The sequence below is a fragment of the Sparus aurata genome, chromosome 6 (assembly GCF_900880675.1).
Source record: "Sparus aurata chromosome 6, fSpaAur1.1, whole genome shotgun sequence".
Lineage (NCBI taxonomy): Eukaryota > Metazoa > Chordata > Actinopteri > Spariformes > Sparidae > Sparus > Sparus aurata.
In genome coordinates, this window is record NC_044192.1 from 12,437,309 (window position 1) to 12,459,030 (window position 21,722).

Sequence of the window (21,722 nt, forward strand, 5' to 3'; positions counted from 1 at the left end):
ATTAAAGATCCTTTAATGAATATCTTTTAGCAATTAATCAAACTAAAATGTTAAATGTGACAACCCAAAGATCACCTGACCCTGCACTTCGTCTATGATTTACGGAGCTTTTCAGAATCTTTCAGCTCATTCTCATCGACTTCATTATTGAAGTGTGCTGAAATGAGGAGTTATCTATACAACATTTTTTCATTTTACTACAAATATACATATACATAGTGGACCACTAAGCAGCCAAAGAACCAGCTAGCTCCCTGAGTAGATGTAGACCAAACAGAATCAGAAGAAAACTGAATAATGGATATTCATCAGATGTACAGTAAACATGATTTTACAGAAGTTTCAAAGCCTCCCTGCTTTGCCACCTGCAAGGTGACAAACAGGCAGCCCATCGTGAGCCCATCTGCAGACCATTCCACTGAGCCCAACCAATCTAACAAAGATATATCTCCTTACGCTGCAAGCAAGGTCAAGGGCAGAGAGGGCACTTGGCAGCCAGACGAAGATCTTCCCTGCTGCTGCAGCCAGTCATCATCAACCACACTGGCTGGCTGAGCCGACTGAGCTCACACCTCCCTCTGGATCAATAGAAACAGGATCACAGGTCCAGGACAAGGGGGAAGAATTTTCAAATTGCTGTGGTCCACCACATAAAACAAGAACGAGACTGATAGAGGGCTGTAGTAGACACTGTACAGCGGGAAGATGCCAACAATGGCATAATTACATTTATAGATCCAGACATGTGCATAAGCACATTCAGGGTCATATTCTACACACCACTTCGAGTATGAATTATATGTACTCACACTCACACACAGAATATGAAATTATGTTTGATGCTATCTATACTGCTACACACTGTTTTGATAAAGAATGAATTTGAGTCAGATAAAATGCTAAATATTCTCTGGTTTCAGCTTTTCAGATGTAAAGATTTCTGTCTCTTTGTTTAGTATCATAATACAATCATCAAGTCAAGTTAAATTATGTTATATAAAATGTCATCATCTGGGATATTAAAAATGTTTTTGTTTTTCAACATTTCACAAAATAATTCAAAAGAAAACAAATACAAAAGACAATTAGACAATAATGAAAATGGTTAGCCTCAGTCCTAATATGCACCTCTTTCATACAGGAGAAATAAGAAAATTCCTTAGCCACCTCCATTTTTATCCTCCCACAGTATGGTGTACAAATCTGATTTTCATCTATGGTTTTTCATTTTGTTCCATTACATCGATTTCAAGCCACACAGAACAAAGAACAGGAAGGAGAAAATAGTATCACGCCATCCCATCCCAGCCAGAAATGTATTTCATAATGGTACTTGCTTGATCTGAAGTGTTTTTTTACCTCAGTACAAGACCATTTGTGCGAAAACTCATAGTACGGCGTCACTATGGCAACCAGCAAAGTGGATGCAGAGACGTCAGTCTCCACAAGGCTGCGGCTCAGACTGAGCAAGGCATATATGAGGGGAAGTCCTTCAGTAAAGCATTCCCCATGTCTTAAGGGGAACTCAAGGAGATAGAGAGATTTGTTCCTACTGACCCACGCAGCCATCTTTTACGTCCAGAGGGATGATTGATACACGCTGGGGAGTTCGACTAGAGAAATGCTGAGGAGGCATTTGTATGTTAATTCGCCTGGACAGGAGGATATGGTGGCTTTCTGCAGGCACATGTAGCAAGGGGAGTGTTGGACTGGCAAGTGAAAGCTTTCCTTCCTCACCTCCGTGACCGTCTGGTTCAATAGTGGAGATCTGTCAGCAGTATTGAGCACTGGCGCAGCAAGAATGATGTTAGGACAAGGGGTTGACATCTAATATATCCAGTGAGAAGGGTAAGTATATAGCATTAAGCGTATGGACTGAAGGTAGTGGTGTCATGCTGGTCACAGCTTTAGACCAATGAATATGAGTTAAACTGAATGCTTAACTAAGCCTACTTAAAACAGAGACTAAGGAGCCACAAATCTACAGCTGCAATAAAGGAATTTATGGGAATCTAGGGAGCCTGCTCAATTAATCTGAAATGTCATTAATGTAGCAGCCGTCACAGCTTAAAGACAGTATAAAATGTACTGATTCATTTTGCAGACAAATCTTTATTTGCACTTGACTGGACCTGAGCGATTGCACTTTTTCTAATGCTAATCATTGCTAATGGTAAAGGCTTCCATTCCAAGGTCCAATGGGAATTTTTTGCCACCATTTGTTCTGCACTGCCGCATTCAATTCAGGCATGACTGACAGGACCTTGATTATTTCAATCAGGTGAGGTGGTGACAGGATTGGACCACAATGGCGCTGGTTCTGAGAAGACAGGGCTGGGGGGGGGGGGGGGGGGGGGGGTGTTTGACCAACTATGTTTTTTATTCAGCCTTAATCAAATTCATCCCTCTGTTGAGCACCCAGATTGTCCTGTGTTTTATAAAATAAATGTGCACCCACCTTGGACACAACTCAGCAACAGAGGAGAAACAGGATATTCACCAACTTTGGAAGCCGTCGCCCAATGAAATAATTTGCCGGTGCAGGACAAGTCACAAGGTTGAAAACGCACTTGACATTGACATCTCCTTTCTCAACAACAGGGAAGCAGGTAATTTCCCAGCTCACATGCTGTGATTTCAAGTGCGGAAGATGACATCTTCACTGATCAAATGGAAGAAGGGTACACTCCAACCCCCATAAATCAGTCCACTTAAAGTTAGGTCTATCAGACTGAGGAATGAAGAGCGAACAGTGGCTTTCAGAGTGACCACTGCTGACTTGTGCAGCAAGACAATGATCATTTAATGCATGCAGCGAGAGCAACATGTCAGGGTCATACAAAATCAACAGACCACATGAAAAACAAAGCAAAATAAACACATTTTTTTGTCAACATATATGTAAGCATGCATGCAACTTTCATTATTTAAAAGCAATGCGCCTGTCACTACAGAAATATAGCAGGAATGGTGGGGGGCATTCAGGCGCTTTGCAGTGCCTCCGTTATTGACCCACCGTGGCCGCTTAAGATTCCAGTCACACACATCTGTCCATAGACAATGTGGTGCCACCGAACAGGAGTCAGGCATCAGCACTGCTAGCTTATAGCCTATAGCTAACTGGATGAACCTGGTGAGTGACAGCCTACCTTTCAGCACCACCACCACCTCCTCGGCGCCGGCTGCGTCCTCCCCCTCCGCGCCGCTGCTGGTCGGGGGCTCGTCTCCCTCAAACAGCTGGTTCACCTCCCCCTGGATGTCTGAGGGGCGCCGGTCGCCGTCGCTCTTGGAGACGGTAAACCTCTGGCTCATGGTTGTCGCCGGTCAGACAAGCGGGGTCTTTTGGCCACGGTGCGGGGTGACGCGGACGGACAAAGACAGAGAGAGAGAAAAAAAAAGACGCTCTCGCTTCGCTCTCGTTTTTGTGGTCCGCCCTCACCGTCTGGTTAGCTCACCTCGGACTACTCTGTCCAGGGTGAACAGCCGCTCTTTGTCGGGTATTTAGATGTAGTGTAACGGCGAGTGGACCATCTCATCAACCGGTGTCTGGTGGCTGCCGTGCACCTGGGTCCTAGAGCCGAATGTTCGGCGTTTGTGGCGCCGTTTTAAAGAAAATCACAAAGAAAAACCCGAAACACACTTTATTAATCAAACGAGACACTTTATCACATTCAACGCGTGAAAAATGAATCGTGCCATCTATTTTTTTTTTTTGAGTTATTTTAGTTATTTTAATGATAGCTTTCGAAGCCACGCACCCATCTAGTTGGCGTTGCTAGGCAACCGCAGAATAAAGCTCAACTGTCAAGTCAGTCAGTCGGTCTGCTGCCGCTGAGCACCGGAGAGCTAATAACACTTTGAGCTTGTTTTATATTTGAGGAGAGACATATATTAAAGAGTGAGAGAAATACTGATAAAACAGCAACTGGTTGTAGAGAGGTGTGGATTTAAAGCTGGCAAAGTGGGTAACTTCCCTCTACAGTGTGGGCAGCAGTGATTGTGTATTTTTGTTGGCTAACCTGGAAGTTAGCATCACTAGCATTATGTGCCCTAAAGACGTTACATTAAAGATACCTGAGTCAAAATAAAAGTAAATTAAAGTGAAAATGAATTACTAGTTTTATGACAAACTGCAACTTTATAGACTTGGAAAATCATCTTTCAATCTGACAAACATCATACGTGGGATTCATGACACTGTTCAAACAGAAAGGTGTGTGACTTCAGCTCTCAATTTTGGAAAACTTTCCATGGTAGTGAATGGAGAGTGACAAATATTTTTTTTATCCTGAATTGTGCCATGAACTACACATATGGTGGTGGTAGGTGGAGGTAATCAGGGATGGGTGCATGCTGCTCTCTTTTTGGAATAAGAATCACATTTCAAATCAAGAATGCCCATTATCATCTTTATTGTAATCTGAAGTTTATTTCAGGCACGTTTGAAACGTGCAAATGTTTGCTGAAAGTACAAAACTTGGACAGAGTATTCAAGGAAAGCGGGAAACTTGTGTAAACATTTTTCATGCAGCACTCCTGCAGTATTATGCAATTTAATTAAATATTGATGCAGATGTAAGAGCTGTTGTGCTGTAATGTCGTGATTGCTGGCTGCAGATCATGACACAACTTTCTAATGCCATAATAATTTTGTCCAAAGGCATATTGGTGAACACTCGATTGTAGTATAATTGAATGTAATGTTATTTGAAAAAATAGCTGTACTTTAAAGAAAAGACAGATATGTTTAAGAGTCTATGACTTTAAAACAGTGAACCACACAGTAACCAATTCCCTTCAAGACTTTACATCTGAAGAAGGGTTGTACTATTTGACAAAAACATGATTGGTGTGAGTGAACATTTGTTGTAGTAATGCCCTGACACTTCACCATAAACTCTCTATCCACTGCCAGGGGTTGCCAAGACTTTCCTGTAAGAGACACTTGAGGGGCTCTTGATAATTGGCACTGATTCTTTCATAGAATATGTCTGAAAATCCGGAAGTATCATTATCGCCAGCATCATCAAGGGATGGGCAGTCTACGTAGTCTGTAGGGAGCAAAAAAGAAAGTTAGAAAAATAACAGAACTGACAATGTGAAAAAACACTATTTCATATAAAATTTCTCTAATGAACATGAGGAATTTCACAATTGCAAGAACGTATGTCTGTGTACCAACTACGCCACTGAAGGAAATAAAACAATATGTCTTCAACTGTTAACATTGTACAGCGCCACTTTGCTTTTCATATATTCACTGCAAAGACATCTTACTCTACATGAACATTTTTCTTTCAAGACTCACTGTGATCTGAGTTTAAGACTATCGTTTTGGTCCAGCCGCGACACCGTGTCTGTGTCTCAAACTCCTTCAGCTCAGCTGCAGTGACATTCTGTCTCCTACCTGTTAAAGAGGTGTCACATTTCAGATGAAAGCCCTGTGATGATGTTCTGTTTTTAAAAAGTCAACAAGTTTAGTCAACACCACTGTAATCCAGCATGCTATAGTTTATATATTTACAGAAGTATTAATGTGCTGAAGTTAGGGAAAGGAAATTAGTCCCTCAGCACATTAATAATTAATGATTTCCAGTTGGAGTCATGACTAGAAAACTAGAATCAATGATGGGCCAGTTTCAAGGTAGAACAACATTTTTTTGATAACCTGTTAGCTTCCATTAGACAACACATAACATTAGCATTCAACCACTTCCTAGCTAACATTACTGTTTGTTTTTATTACACAGTATGGGGGAAAAGACATACATTATTTGTATCAACACACACCTTGGACACCTTGGAGTGGAATGCACCTGATGTAATCAAACGGTAACGCTTGCAATGAAGCGGCTGAATGCTAACATTAGCTAACAGGTTATAAATGTGTTGTTTCACCTTGAAATATGACCTGATTTCCTTCAGATTTTCACTATCCATTATCAGTCCCTGATAAATCAAGACTCAGGGAAATTACAATCTCGTGTTAGTGTATTAGCATGCTAATTTGCACTAAACACAGGTACAGTGAGTGACTGATGACTGATGGCAATAACATTAGTTTTGCTAGTATCTGGCCATAAACCAAAGAATTAGACAAACTCATAACTTTGACCTGATGATTGATTGAAAAGTTAAGGGATCATCATTTAATTAAAATCTGACATCCCAAAAATGTATAAATATTATAAAACCAAGTCATTGTTGTACTTCTTTTTTATTTACTAATTTCAAACAACCCTTTGAGAGCACATATTAGAGTGCAAATTAGTCCCTCAGCCATTATTGGAAATATCGTTTAATATTTTTTATATTTCTATTATATAATCCCTTTTTTCTCCTTACTTGTGAGCATCATCGAGTCAATGCCATCATACCCCCTCACCACGAAGCAGTCGGGACAACCACTGTACAGCAGCACATCTGGTTTGCCAGTTGGGATATCTGTTGGAAGCATTAAAAAAATGTGAATGGTGCTAATACAATAAATGGTTCACATTTAAAATATATCCATCGATCCATTGTCTGTAACCGCTTTATCCCTTTTATGGGGTCGTGGGGGTTTTTGCTGGAGCCAATCCCAACTGTCTCTGGGCGAGGGCAGGGTACTCCCTGGACAAGTTGCCAGCTCCTCGCAGGGCCATTTAAAATATATTACAGTCAAATTAACTCAACAATGTGTGAAAAAGTTGGATGATATGTAAATATCGTTATTAACAAGTTACTTTTATTATATTGGCAAAAATAACAAGAAAATATCACAATAATATATTGTGTAGTATTTGCAGTGTTGTACCGATTATTTCCGATTTATATTATTTGACTGCAGCAGAAGTCGGAGTCTGTTTTGTGGATGGTAATCACACAGAATGAGTGAGAACAGCAGGTAAATGAGCCAGAGAGTCAGCCAGGTGCAGTGTTGAGAGCTAATTCGAAGAGACACATAATTAAACACCAGTGCACACAGTATATTAAACAAAAATCTTACTGTTTCTGTCGACGTCAAATATGGTGTTGTTCACAAAGAATAAGGGTAGCGATACATTTGTGCATAATCCATTTCTGTAAAGGATTTATTCAGTATTACAAAACTGAAAGAACAACTGTATAGAGCACTGTGATGTATGATGAACAAATACTAATACATGCAACAAATTAAACAACAATATAAACATCTTTACATGTAAAAACAAACAAACAACAGATTGCTCACATTTTAACCCTAAAGTGGGCATCATAGAGGTTCGGCGTCTCCTTTGAGTCAATGCCAACCTTTACACTTATCAAAAACATTGCATCCAGTAATGCTGTAGCAAAACAGCTGCCTGAGGATGCTGCAATGACATACCAGGTCCCGGAAAACTGAAAGATCAGGAAGGAAAGGAGATCTTGTAACTATTTGACTGTTCCAAGGGTTCAATTTAGTTTTGAAAAACACAAAGCTAGTCACAGATGTTCAGAGAGAGACTTACTTCTGGACTTGTGTCCGCTGGCTTCAACAGCTTCTCACAGGCCAGCGAGGCAGGCTGACACACTGAGATGAGACTCAACACAACAACAGCAACACACAAAGTCTTCATCGCGGCTCTGATACCTGTTTCGCTCCCAGGGCTTACTATTATTGATATCACTGACCAATTATGCTTGTGCTATATCCACCCACCCCTGTTTGAGAGGGTCCAAGGCCAACTGAATGTTAACCTGGGATGTTCGCAGTTCCAGTAAACTTTTGTTTACATATCAAACAAACTGGCATGTATCTGCAAGGGTATGTGGGGTTGTGTTCCCTCTATGTTTTGCAGATTTATAGTGTGTGCCCCAGTCCCTTTCAGTGGTTAGTTTTCAGTACACAGTGTGTTCAACCTGGACAGAGGATAAGTTTTAGTATATTTAAAGCTGACAGTGTGCAAACTATATGGTTGATTTTCAACATGTTATGACATACGCTATTCACCAATAATGCAATGCTCAAAGGTAATAGGCAAGCTGTTCATGGCTTGAAAAAAGTTAAAGGAGACTCATTGTGCTTTTTCATTATTTTCCTTCAGTTTTATTTTGGTTTTTTTTAAGGTTTTTGTGCATGTTACAGATCTTAAGAGCTAAAAAGGTCAAAGTCCAACAGAAAGCTCCACAGAAAACACTGCTCCTGAAATGCGTCGTCAGTAATTCTGTGACTTTGTGACATCACACTTTGGCACTATGTCACACATTTTCATAATTCACGCCTGGCAGCTAGTTTGGCTTGTGAGAATTGATTTCCCACAGCTGCTGTGTTGTTGTTGGCGGTGCGGGGTTAGGCGTGTGTGAGCTGACAGTACTGGATAGTATGAGAAAAAATAGCATAATATATCAGCTTTAAATTAATGTAGTTGCTCATATTCTACCTATTTCTGTCTGTATAAAATGGATGTTGATTCGTATACTAATCAAATATGTATTATATACCGTGTAGAATCAGTATGTACAACTGATTTGGGACACAGCAGAACAGCCATGCTAGCTGCAGGGTTTTGAGCTAAATGCTGACATGTAACATGCTCACACGGCTAACATGCTAATGTTTAAATTGTATAATGTTTATGATGTTCACCTTGATAGTTCAGCATTTGGTCAATTATGTCATTTTAATGGGGGTTGACAATAATTGACCGAACTGCACTTAATGACAATGTTCATAAACTTTGTGACAGTGTCATGTCGGTCTTATCCACACCTTCTCAGATACGTCAAATAGGTGTGTGTCGGCCATTTTGCTTACATTTAGGTAATGATTGAGAAACATTTGGAATCCAAATGATGTGAACTCAAAGATGAAACAAAGAAGGTGTATATATTTTAACTAAATCATGTTTAATACCCTGTCGCAGGAGATACGAGTGAGGAGTCGGACAGAAGGGGACAGGCAGTGATTACAGAGGGTGAGAGAACAAAGAGTAGAGGACAGACAAGAGAAATGAACAAAAATAATTTAATGTTGAGGGCAGACAGATGGGAGGAAATGAGAGAGAGGGAGCAGAAAGCAGAGAGACAAAGAAAAGGATCCCGAGAGAGAAAAGCACAGGAGACACAAAGGGAAAAGAAAGAGAGATAATTTTGTTTCATGCTGGCATGCCCTGAAACCGCATAGTAAGCTCAGGTTTTGGACCTTGGTATTTCCTAAACCCTGCGTATGACCCTGATATATGACTTTCTGTCTCGGATAGGCTTTGCCCCTGAAGGCCCCAGTGAGATAATGACAGAGCAGGTTGTGCCATGTGCCCCGCTGGGTCTGTCTGCTACTTACAAGCATTACATTTCATTATATACACAGTTCAGTACCTTATAAAGATCTTGAAGGAATAAAAAAACATAAAAACCTATTGCAGAAACTACCACTGAGAAGCGGTGGTAGCAAAGTCGGTCCAGCAAAGAGCAGAGTAGGAGAGAAAAACAGCTCTCCGTGCGCCCAGAGGCATGAGAGCACACATAATCTCCCCAAATAACAATCTGACAAAACACTCAATACAGAGTGAGTCATAGAAAAATGAGACATCCTGCAGATAGAAAAACAAACGAAAAAGCAGGGTGAGGATAATTAGAATATTTATAATTGGAATATGGTCTCTCTCAAATCAAACATCTTAAGATAGTGGAGGAACTGCATTTATCATTTTCCGAAAGACTCAAATGCCATGTTACAACACGTTACTTGTTGTTGCATTTCGGAGACACACAGCAGGTGACTGAGCTGCTGAAACAAAGTACAGACCAATGAAGCAGTGGGAACGCAGGCAGGAGCACAGAGGGCAACACAGGGAGCCTGACAGAGAACGCAGGAGATGCAGGGCTGACGTAAGGACACAAACAGATGAACTTACAAGGACTAATGTGTAAACACAGTCTTAAATACACAGGAAGTGGAGAGTAAAATGTGACTCACAGAGAGAGGCTCACCACATGAAACAGGAAATCACTAAAACAAAAAATCCAAACCATGACTCCCTGGTTAATCAAGGGTTTTTTTTTTTACTGCTGCATATTTTCACAGACTGAGCAAACACAACAGAAACAGAGACGCCTGCTTTAAGATTGAGCAGAAGACTCTTGAGCACACATATTTTTAAATACAAGTGCCATCACTGATGAACCCAGTTTATTGTCTCTAAGTAGCAGAAAATTTCCTGCTTTTTTATTTAAAAATCAACCCATCATTTTCTATTTCAAAAAGGCTTGACAAACCTTTTTTTCATCTGCAGGTAAATGCACGATGCAGATAAGCCTCTGCAGAACACAGGAAACAATGAGGCCTTTTCCTCGACAAATATTCCTGTCGTAAAAGAGTTTTACCTGTTTCCAGATTCAACAAAATAACTAGATAAACGGATGCTGACCCAGACTTCAGTTGGCTTTTTGTGTATTTGCAGCTCTTTTCTGTATTTGGTTTTGTTGTCTGAGTCTGCAGCAAGTTGCAGTGCCTCGAGCTGTTAAAGCCATCGCATAAATCATTAATAAATTGCTTTAGGTCCAGACGCTCTGAAACCTTTTTTAAGAGGATGAGTGGTCCAACAGTCCATTTGTGAAGTGTTGTGCTTGAGGAGGACTAACAACATCCAGAGGTTTATTTTTTTTCACTTTCTTGAAATCCAGACATTGTTCATAATAATGTTTTTTAATTAATCTACGAAGCGTTGGTATAATTCATTATTATGAAGCCCTTAAAAAAGGAAGTACAAATGTATCATAATGAACTTAGTCTTTCTATTTTACCCTGTTCGGGCGCATCAACAACAGTGAAAAAAAGAGGAAGCCTAGAGTATTTAAGCGGAAATTCAGTTTCATGTCAAAATATATATAGGAGTTTGCAGTGCACCACCTCATCTGCATAAACACAACATCAGCTGCACCAATCTAGCCACTTTTAGCAAAGTGGTTCTGTTCGGAGGCACAGCAAGCTAAGGATGTGGCTTAGCGGCTTCCTTCGCATTAGCCCCATAGCTCGCTTTTCTAGCGACTGAAATAAACCACTGAGAGTACCTTTGGCTCCAAGTATGCTTAACCACGCATATGTGTTATTAAAGGAAAAAAAAAAATGCTGAAAGAGTGAAGACTTCCTCAAAGGTGTTACAAGAGCACAGCAAATTCAGGCTCAGGCTCACATTCACTCTCGTCACACCGTTAATCATCAAACATAACCTTGAGAAGAAGCACAATGGATGTGGGAGAGGTTATCTACACGGTGTTGGAGGTGCTCATCGCTGTTTGCTGTTGTCTTGGTAACTTGTTGGTTATCGTGGCGCTGTGGCGCAGTAAAAGCATTAGGCAGCCTACCTTCTGCCTCATCGTCTCTCTGGCTGTGGCTGACTTGATGGTTGGCTGCTTGGCCATCCCGTTGGCTGTGCTTGTTGACGGACGAGTGAAGACTTCGTTCCACGGCTGTCTCTTCATCAGCTGTGTGGTCATCCTGTTGACCCTGGTCTCAGTTTTGTCTCTCATGGCCATTGCAGTGGACCGATTCCTCCGGGTGTATATCCCTCTCAGGTAAGCCTACTCAGATATACTGCTTCCTGATTGTCTCAGTGTGCAGTATTATCTCCTGCTGAAATTAAATGCATAATTATAACATTTATATTTCCAAAAATACATCAATAATTGATGATACGATTATTATTGCTTGTTTTCTTTTTAGGTACAAAAGGACTGTAACACAGAGACACTCTTGGCTTGTGGTAGCAGCATGTTGGCTTGTTGCAATACCATTGAGTTTTGCTCCCATGCTTGGATGGAACAACCATGACACCTTGTCTGAGTCGGCCAACTCTACTATTGTCTGTCAGTTTATAGCAGTGATTCCCATGTCATACCTGGTTTACTTCAGTTTTCTGCTCTGCCACTTCATCCCTCTGTCTGTGATGACTGTTTTGTATGCCTACATTTTCTGCACAATTCTAAGAAACCTTCGAGAGAAACCAGGCAACGGGGTCCAGAACCACTGTCAGAGCTACCTAAGGAAAGAGAAACAACTGGCAGGATCTCTGTCTCTGGTCTTGGTTCTGTTTGCCCTGTCCTGGCTCCCTCTACACACAATGAACTGCGTCACTTACTTTGGTTGGATCGATCATGTGCCAGTATCAGCTTTCTATGTTGGCATCCTGCTTTCTCACGCAAACTCAGCCGTCAACCCAATCGTCTACGCGTTCAAAATACAAAAGATCAAGGCAGCATATCTGAAGATCTGGAGAAGGGGTCTCGCATGTGGAGAAGAAAATCACGGATCACAGACGAGCAATTCGACTGACAACAAATTCAGTAACATGACGAGTCTGGCCAAAAAAGAGTGAAGGAATATTTCCTTGTTTAAGTGTTTGTTCTTAATCAATATATGGCTATAAAAAAACATAGTTTAATACGAAGATTGATTTTCTTTGTTTTAATTGTTTTCATTTAGTTGGCTAAGCTTTTATTTTTTAAATTTAATTGAAGTTAATCAGTTATGTTATCAGATACACAGTATTTTAAGTAGTTTTGTTGTCAGCTGTGGTTTTAAATTTTCTGTAGAGCTGAGTTTTGCATTTTGTGTGTATTTACTTCCTGTAAAGTGAACATGCATGAGGATAGTTTCAGTCTTTCAGCTAAACTGGTTCTAATATTATGCTTTACTATACAATCTCTATATGGGAAATACAAAATTATCAATAATCGCACCTGTCTCTGAATACATTTGGAAACAAGCATACTTCCCTAAATGTCTGCTCTTAAAACAGTTTCTAGTCTACGAGGAAGTGAGACTTTCTGTGACTTACACCATAAGAAACTCAGTAGCTACCTGGCAGCCATTGTCATGTAACCTTCTGTAGAAGATGTTGTAGAAATAGTTGTTTTTCGTTTTTGTTTTTTTTTTAACTGTAAGATAAAATAGAGTCATTTAAAAACCACACAATTTTGTTTAAGGTAATTATGTGAATTATGGCTGCAACCAAAGACTTTTTTCTGTCAATAAAATATCAGAAGATTGTGGAAAAATGCAAAAATAAACAGTGAATCCTTAAATTTGTGCAAACGTTGGGACTTTTTTCCCAATAAATGATTTGAACAAATCAATCATAGCTCTGATATCGAATGTTCAAAGGCTGTATCAGTGTTTACCTAAACCTTGATCTCTAAAATGAATCTTCATGGTTTCACTGCAGCATTTATTTACTCATTACTGGGCATTTATTGTAGCAGAGCTGCTGCTTGTTCCTGTGTGTTTGTATGTCAACTGTCCCAACAGCCCATCAGCACACGAGTCTCTGTTGACTGACACTGGATAAATGTGGATTTTACAAAAACAGAAGGTTAAATACGTCTGAGTGAGTGGAGAGGCTTCGTCAGATGGTTTTCTTTTTTCCCCCAGTAAGGACTGGCAACAGTGGCGGGTCTAGACCAGTTTTAATAGGGGGGCCAGGTTGGGGTCGGCTTTTTTGTTGTTGGAGGGGCACATACAACCCGGGAAAAAAAGACAACCCCTTCATTCAGACAAGAGATAAATGGGACTTAAAACAGTGTTTACAATTTCAACGTTTTTACTTGGGTAGTAAACTGCTGAGAAACTTTATTTCCACCTTTCCTTTCAGTACAAAATCATTGCAAAATCATCTGGACTCAGATTTACAGGGCCACCGGCCCCTGTTGGCCCCCTCCCCAGAACCGCCACTGACTGGCAATCAGGAGAAAAGTTGTTCCGTGATCTTGATTAAGTCAGTTTGATAAAGGCAAGGCTTAATATATGTGTGTGGGAATGATGTTTAAGTTTAGTGTACCAGTAGAAAGGTTGGTAAGTAACTGAAGTATTTCAAAAGTTACTAATTACTTACTCAGATTTGAACACAGTTGCCAAGTCTGCTCATTATAAGCGATTTTAGGCTTGTTTTTCTGTAAAGTTGCTTGTTGGTAGTTGCAGGTTGCGGGTTTTTTGGGCTTGTTCTTCCTCGATCCTCTTTATTGTATTGTATGTCATATTTTTTTAAAGTCCTGGAAAACAAAAAAGGATCAAAACATATAAAAACAATAATAAATGAAATGATACAATGCAATACATTTCTGGATTCAGGGTGATATTTATGTGTGTGCAAAGTGTAATGAGATCTTTTTTTTTTTTTTTTTTTTTTACCACAACCAGAGAAGTTCATTGTTTTGGGCTTGTTTTCATAGCCCACTTGCTTGTTTCTCCCGCGAGATCTGGCAACACTGCAGTCAGGAGTGGTGGGGGTATGATGAAGGGGCCCCTCGTGGCCCCCACCTGTTGACACCACTGTGCAAAAAATTAAGCTGACATCGTTACCCTTGCACTGAAACCTGTGTGGTTTTGGTCAGAGGCTGTTGAATACCTCTGTTAATCAATGTCACATCTGTCAGTGATTTAAGTGTAGATTATAAGATAACGTGGCCGCTGAGTGAGTCAATGGTCAACCTACACTAAACTGCATCCTGGTTTCACACATACGGGATTGGGATTGGGATTTTCCTGCTGAACGGGAGCTTTTATGAACAAGACGACGACCCAGCTCAACGTATAAAGGCTGCAGGTGTCCTGTGCAAGTGTTTTTCTATCTTTGCATGGCTGTACTTCGATCCGACGTAACTATTTTATGACATTCCACACAACTTTGATTTGAGCCGCTGCCAGTCGGACGTAACGTTAAACTCCGCTCGACAAAGACCAGCTTCACAACTCTGCCCGAGTGATGTAAGACACCGTTAATTGTTTAATGCAGTGTGTTTATTAAAACCATTGTTTAATCGTTAAACGACTTATAGGTGTGTTTTCCCACAAGTTTCGACTGAGTCTAGTTACGTAAATTGACTAGTTAACTTCAGGCCTGTGATGTCAGCTTACTAAAGTTTAGCCGGTTAGCTAACGTTAGCTCAACGTTTACTAACGTCCGGTCAGAGCTAACGTTATCTGCAGCTAGTTGTATGCTTCATGAGCTTAGCTTCGTTAGTATCCGGTTATCATGTGGTCATTTGACTGATGGGACCGTGTTAGCAGCCGGCTACAATCCATTCAGCTGGCGCAGAGGACTTCTTTTCATGCTTTAAGGTTGTACAAAATAACTGCATGTCATTTTGTACACATGAGAATAAAAACGCTGTACAGTGGTTGAATAAGACTGACAACTGGAAGGGCAGAAAGACAACGATACCACAGAGCAACAGTTATATAACAATAACAAAAAATCACCAGTCATGGGAAACAAATCTGGAAGCTTATCATCAAAATATGATCAGACTTTAAGAGAGCACAGGTTCATGTTTAAGTGGCAAGTGTACAATAATAATGAAACTTTCACGAGTGTTTCTTATAAGTCTGTAACATGTACTTACGTATGCATTACATCATGTGCTCTAGTAAGTTAATATAACCATAACTGAGTACTGAGTACAATTAGAAGTAACATCTAAACCTTTCAAGTGCATTTTTGTTACCACCAAGGTTGTTCGATTGCAGCTGGTTGAAGGAATACGCTGACAGAAATCAGCAGGTTGAAGTATGACTGTAGCAGAACAGAGCAGGAGATGGGAGTCATTTAGATAGATAGATAGATAGATAGATAGATAGATAGAATTACTTTAATGATCCCAGACAGGGAATTATTTTGTTACAGCAGTAGTGGGTCTGCAAATAAAAACTGAAGATATGCAGATGACCACAATCAGAATCAGAAATCCTTTAATGTCCTGCAGACGGGGAAATTTGTTTGTCGCAACAGCAGAATATTACAAAAACACAGCAGAATATTACAAGAATGAGCAATAGCAAAATAGACAAAATGATTAAAAAGGAAAGAAAAATAGAATCGACGTATGTACATGAAACGCCTTGGATCAAACGCCTTGGATCAAACGCCTCGGATCGAACGCCTGCTATTTGAAAATGCATTAAACATCGATTGTTAATATATGGTGGTCGACCCATACAGCTTTTTCAAGGCAGATACCGTTTATAAGAATTTAAGGAGACTGAAAACCGATATTTCGGACATTTATAGCCGTTAAAATGAAAATGTCAGTGTCAATATTTAAAAAAATGACGGATGAAGTAAGCAATTCACAGGTTCCTCAAGTCCTGTTTTTCAGTACAATTTTGAGGTACCTTACTTGAATAGTTCCATTTTCCGCTACTCAGCTGCTTCCTCTCCACCACATTTATTTGATTAATTTAGTTACTAGTTACTTTGCAGAATCAGATTATTCAGTGTTTATGGGCTATTCAGTGTGATGTGTTACTAATCAGATATTGTGACATTGAGTGAAAGGGTGTTGCATCAGAGCCAAAGTAGCACATTTTAAAATTAGTTTATATGTTTGGCAATCTAACAGAAAACCCCCCGATACCAATAATTGAAAAATGCTGAATATCGGCTCCTATAATCAACAAGGGCTGATAATCAGTCTACCCTCGTCCTACCCATTAAACAGTACCAGTACTTGTAATTGAGTAATATTTCAGTCATTTAACTGTACTTGTACAGTTTTTCAGTTCTCTTTCCACCTCAGCTGAATAACATCTGAAAACACTATGGCCTATCCCAATTTGAATCTATTCAATTTAACTACTGAATAGACAGAAGAAGACAGAGACAAACAGATTCTGGCTGGCATAAAAAGCCTTGCCCATTGTACTAATGTGGTTCAATGATCTATTCTAGGGTCACTTTTGCATTTCTGGACCGGAAAAACAGAACTGAAGGCTATTTGGGGAGATAATGATTGCGTAGTATTGTCCCCTGCCTGACAGCACTGTTGCTGCACTGCTAAATGGGGGTTTTAATCATTTGACTATCATCATTATCTGCCCAAAGTGTTAACTAATTTAAATGTAAATAATATGTTAGGTGTCCGAAATACACATACACATTATGTACAAATAGCCGTTATTGAAGGAAAGAAGAAAAACATCAGTGTGGCAGGTGATTCCAAACTTTTGAACTGTACATTTACACAAACTCTGTACATTTAGAACAGTGTCAGAGAACTAATAGAATATAATTTTGGTGATCATAGTGTGTGCATTTGGACTCTTCTGTGTTCGTGTTAATAAAAGTTTATATTTCATGTGTTTTAGGACATCTTAGTTTGTAAAATTAGAATGATTAATTTTGTTCAACCTAGAAAAAGTCCTTCTGTTTTAATTCCTTTAAGCGTCATTGCTGAGAATAATAGTGATCATAATTATAAATGTGTAATATTGTGAAACCATAACGTTTCCTAAGATTTAGTAGTGATACCAGATTACTGAGGTATTTAATCTGCAACAAATTATCGATCAGTTAAACATTTTAGTACAAAAGCAGAAGCACCATAGAGTTACCATCACAATATACTTGAAGTTTATTGAATTATAATATTTGACGCTTTAAAGTCAGTGTTTCCTTTGTTTTGATTTCTTTGTGACGTTATAGTATCGATGTTTAGAGCAACTAATTGATTTTCCACCATTTACTTGTTGACATATAAAATGAGAAAAATCTATTCTAATCAAATTTTAATTGATGATACCCAATTAAACACAATTACTAATGCTATGTTTTTGTCATGTTATTCAGCAAACTTCCATCTTAACCCTGTAAAGCCTGACCCATCAAAACATTGTCAGAAAATTCAAATTTTTTGGAACTGAGATGTTTATAAAACCTTTTAACGAAATCAATTCAAAAAAAATTTCTATATCATTTTGTTTATGAGATATTTTCTGTATCACATTTGATACATTGGGCATTTTTGGCAACTATTTGCTCAAAAAAATGTTGATTTTAGATACAAATCAAATTGTGCAAATAACATTTTGAAAATATAGAACATCTTAGGCAGTTTCTCTCATTGTTTTTTTATACATAAAACTTTTCACAGCCTTTTTTTTTTCACTTTGTGGTCAGCACAAAAACAGTTTCGGTCCTTGTTCAGGCAAAGATGCACCTTACACCTTCACAGTAGGCATGCGAGAGGTGATTGCTGGTGCAGTGCTTGCAAAATAGTGTGTGGTTGTATTGTGGTAGGATTGATGTAGATTACATTACAAAAATGTGACATGACCATTCAGGGATAAATACCTGCAGTATCAAATTTGATACACACATTTTTAACACAGTTTAACTGTAATATAAAGAATGAATCATTAAGCAATTATGCATTGATTCAATACAGAACATATTTACTTAAAAAAATGAGTAACAATATAAATATTATTCCTACTGTAACTTCTTGAAAATTAGCAAAGATTTTCCTGCCAAAAGTGTGAGAATGATTTAATGACAGCGGCCATTTTGAAAAAGCCAAAAAAAATCCTTTCACTGCCAGGAATGACTATCCACTAGTAGGCAGAATACAAGTATCAGGTGATATACAACAGGGCCCGTATTCACAAAGAATCTTAAGGCTAAAAGTAGCTCCTAACAGGCGAATTTAGGAGCAACTCCTAAAAACAATGGGCGTGTCAGTCGTAACTTTAGGACTCCTAATTTTTGAAAATGAGAGTTATTCATAAAACATTTTAAGCCTAAAAGTAGCACCTAAGTCTGGGAGACCTTAGAAGTAGTCCAGAGGACTCCTAACCGCTAAGACCTGGTCACAGCAGAATGTTTTGAAGACACTAAATAACAGGGAATTATTAAAACGATGTTGGATGGACCGCTAAGGGATTGAAGTTGTGGTTGAGTTGGTGAGGGACGCAATAACGTCCCTAGCCAACTGAAACAACCCAATAACGCCAGAGTTAAAATGTTTGGCAACACTCATTTGTCTACGGGGAAAATGCAGCTCTTCGCACAGGACTAGTATTACCTGGGGACCTCAAGTGATTTAGAAATGATCCCACCACATCCGTGTTTCGTGCGGCGCATTCGCACAGGATAAGCGAATTTTGTGTTTTAACTCGAATTTACTGACATTATCATCCGGGTCGATCGCACCGTAGCCCTTGCTGGAGCAGCACAACTGTTAGATATGGATATTTTTAATATAATAACTTGTGAGCCTGGTGAAAGATGGAAAAATGTTCCTTACCGCATGCTGCCATGCATGTAATCCATCCAATCACCTTTCGAGATTTCGCTCTTCTGATGAGCCTTCTGAATTTGCACCCAAAATGCTGTCAAAACTTTAATTTATAATTCCCAATGCAGCCTCCATAATTCTCGACCAGGAAAAAGGCAGAAAAAAGGTGTGGAAAACACAAAAAACCTCAAGAAAAACAAAAAACGACCCCAAATCTCAGAGATGCCGATTCGCACGGAACTAATATTATCACATGACCTCTGTGTTTGGTGAAATATGTTAGGTAATTCACGGTGCAATTTTTACTTTACAAATTACGAACGTGGCAGATTCGCACGGGATTAAGATCACAGACGACCTCCGCTATTATTACAAATTACTGGAGGTCCCCACGTTATACTAGTCCCGTGCGAATAGGGCTTTTGTCAATCGGAAAAGGTTGCATTCCATCAATACACAAAATGTCTTTGACACACGTTACAATATACTGGACATTGTTGCGAAATGGCCCGGATCAACACACGATTCCCGAATTTTAATAGAGAGTGGTTTGACACAGCTTTTCGAGCAAATGCCGCTTTTATTGACAATTTACGCTTTTCATCGCAATCTTCTAATTTGTCATTTTTGTCCGAAGCATTTTTGTTTTTTTGGGGGGGGGAGGGGTCAATTAATTCTCCTCATAAATACATTTCTTTATCCAATATCTTTTCATAGGCTTTGTCATGGGCTTGTAGGCAACTTCCTTATTTTCACTTCATGCATTGCGTAGCCTAAATGACTTTTCAATGGGCTGCTCTGTCACTCAACAACCAATCACCGTTGTCACCGCTTCTAAGTGCGTCCTTATAAAACGACGTCATCCATAGCAACATAGAGTTACTTCTAGTTTAGGAGTTTACTGTTTTCATAACTAAAAGTAGGTCTCAGCGGCTTTGTGAATTACTTTTAAGAAAAGACTCCTACATAAAAACTTTTAGCCCGATTTAGGAGTACTCCTAACATTAAGATAAAAGTCTTTGTGAATACGGGCCCAGGTTTTTAAGGAAAGTATTGATTATGTTGATAAGATAGAGGTCTCAGAACCTTACGTATCAAATATGATACAAATGGTCATATAGGGCTAAAGAGTGAAAACACAAATGACACATTTGACAGTAATGTGAATCTCATATTAAAAGTTTTAGACATGGAATTTAATCAATAAATCCACCAGTCAATTGACAGACAACTATTATTCATGCAGAAATACCAAACATCGATGAGTTTAACTTCTCAGTGAGGATTGTTTGTCATGTGTGATAGTAAACTGAAAATCTTTCATCTGTAGGAATTTGAAGACACCTCAAGCTGCGGGACACTATGACGAGCATATCTCACAGTTTTCTACTTTGAGAAAAAAATCAGCAGATAAATCAATTAATGAAAATAATCATTCCTTGCATCACTTAAGAGCTTAATGCACCATAAGTTTCACATGTTAATCCTTTATTTTATTTCTCTCTAGTTCCCTTCAGTCATGCAGCTGGTGATCCGCCGCTACCGTCCCTCAGACAAGGACACAGTGTTATCCCTTTTCAGCGTTGGCATCAAGGAACACATCCAACCATGTTTTAACAACGCCATATCCAGCCCTCTGTACATCACCATCACTCTGGCTCTGTGTGTTGCTGGCTACCTCCTCGGCTCTGTGTTGGGGGCAGTGGTGTTACCAGGAGCCTGGGTGGGCCTTGTCTACTGCTGCTGTCATGAGATATATTCAGGTTATGTCAGAAATACAATCAGAACAAACATGCAGGACATCCCTGGGAACTATCTGAGCAGACCGGACGACTGTTACTGGGTGGCAGAGGCTGAGGTTGAAGGGATTGCCCAGATCGTGGGTATGGTGGCCGTGGTGGGTAAACAAAACGGTAACGAACGACATGGTGAACTGTTCAGGATGATCATCGCACCAACGTGCAGACGGATGGGCCTTGGCGTCAGGCTGGCTCAGACTGTGATTGACTTCTGTAAGGAACGAGGCTTTTCTGCGGTGGTGCTGGAGACCAGCTCCACTCAGCAAGCTGCAGTAGCCCTGTACAAGAAACTGGGCTTCAACCTGGTTCTAAATCACACAGATGCAGCAGTTCCCTCTTGGATGTTAAGGCTGGGGAGGGTCACAGTTTTAATAATGAAGAAAAAACTATAGTTATGGAATAACACTCATCAGCTACTGTGACACTCCTGTTATGTTCCTCTTTATCAGTGATTTCAGCTCATGAATTGATCATGCTTTACTCAAATTATGACTGCACAATTAATCCAAATATAATCAAAATTGTAATATGTCCTAATATGGCATTATTCAAATCACTAGAAGCTTTAATTTTTTGATGAAGGTGGAATGTGCTATAGTGTCGCAGAGATGTCCTTGTCTACAAATCTTGTTCTCCAGTTCCAAGATAACATAATTTTTTGGTGCTGACACAAAACAAATTCACATTATCATTTTTTTTTTTACTGAAATAAATATTGGATATTGTAAAAATTATCATTCCCATTTATCGTGAATCCTATTGCTGTATCTGTCAAAATATTATATATCTGTCAAGCTTTTATTTGTAAGCTCTGTCTGTTTCATCAATTAACATTGTTTTAGCTATAGAAAAAAAAAAACAAAGAGAAACAAAACCGCTCAGGAAGTACAGATGAAATCATCCAGATTTGAA

The 21,722-nt window shown here is 39.4% G+C and overlaps 4 protein-coding genes across 8 annotated transcripts in view; 2 read left to right on the plus strand and 2 right to left on the minus strand.

Annotated features, from left to right (window-relative positions):
- The window catches only part of slc12a5a (solute carrier family 12 member 5a), a 168,706-nt gene extending 165,126 nt beyond the window's left edge, over window positions 1–3,580 (minus strand). The window contains exon 1 of one of the 3 annotated variants that reach the window (XM_030419606.1): window positions 3,150–3,580. In XM_030419606.1, coding sequence (XP_030275466.1) covers window positions 3,150–3,312 — 163 coding nt within the window. In that variant the 5' untranslated portion in view covers window positions 3,313–3,580. The remainder of the gene's footprint in view (window positions 1–3,149) is intronic. The other 2 variants (XM_030419605.1, XM_030419608.1) reach the window with 2 other exon arrangements.
- An 812-nt stretch (window positions 3,581–4,392) lies between these two features.
- On the minus strand, window positions 4,393–7,633 carry LOC115583141 (uncharacterized). The gene is made up of 6 exons (XM_030419617.1): window positions 7,473–7,633; window positions 7,214–7,362; window positions 6,989–7,062; window positions 6,346–6,444; window positions 5,309–5,407; window positions 4,393–5,051 (listed from the first exon to the last, which is right to left on the minus strand). Exons 1-6 carry the CDS (start codon window positions 7,578–7,580, stop codon window positions 4,888–4,890), a joined length of 693 nt encoding a protein of 230 aa, XP_030275477.1. The 5' UTR covers window positions 7,581–7,633; the 3' UTR covers window positions 4,393–4,887.
- A 3,535-nt stretch (window positions 7,634–11,168) lies between these two features.
- On the plus strand, window positions 11,169–12,338 carry LOC115583932 (adenosine receptor A1-like). The gene is made up of 2 exons (XM_030421200.1): window positions 11,169–11,517; window positions 11,666–12,338. Exons 1-2 carry the CDS (start codon window positions 11,189–11,191, stop codon window positions 12,315–12,317), a joined length of 981 nt encoding a protein of 326 aa, XP_030277060.1. The 5' UTR covers window positions 11,169–11,188; the 3' UTR covers window positions 12,318–12,338.
- A 1,932-nt stretch (window positions 12,339–14,270) lies between these two features.
- LOC115583934 (probable N-acetyltransferase camello) lies at window positions 14,271–21,609 on the plus strand. Of its 3 annotated transcripts, none has more exons than XM_030421205.1 (2): window positions 14,271–14,543; window positions 20,519–21,609. In XM_030421205.1, exon 2 carries the CDS (start codon window positions 20,531–20,533, stop codon window positions 21,200–21,202), a length of 672 nt encoding a protein of 223 aa, XP_030277065.1. In that variant the 5' UTR covers window positions 14,271–14,543; window positions 20,519–20,530; the 3' UTR covers window positions 21,203–21,609. The 3 variants fall into 3 exon arrangements, with proteins under 3 accessions (XP_030277065.1, XP_030277063.1, XP_030277064.1); XM_030421203.1 differs by having other exon boundaries at window positions 14,283–14,704; XM_030421204.1 differs by lacking the exon at window positions 14,271–14,543 and adding an exon at window positions 14,739–15,058.
- Window positions 21,610–21,722: the final 113 nt, after the last annotated feature.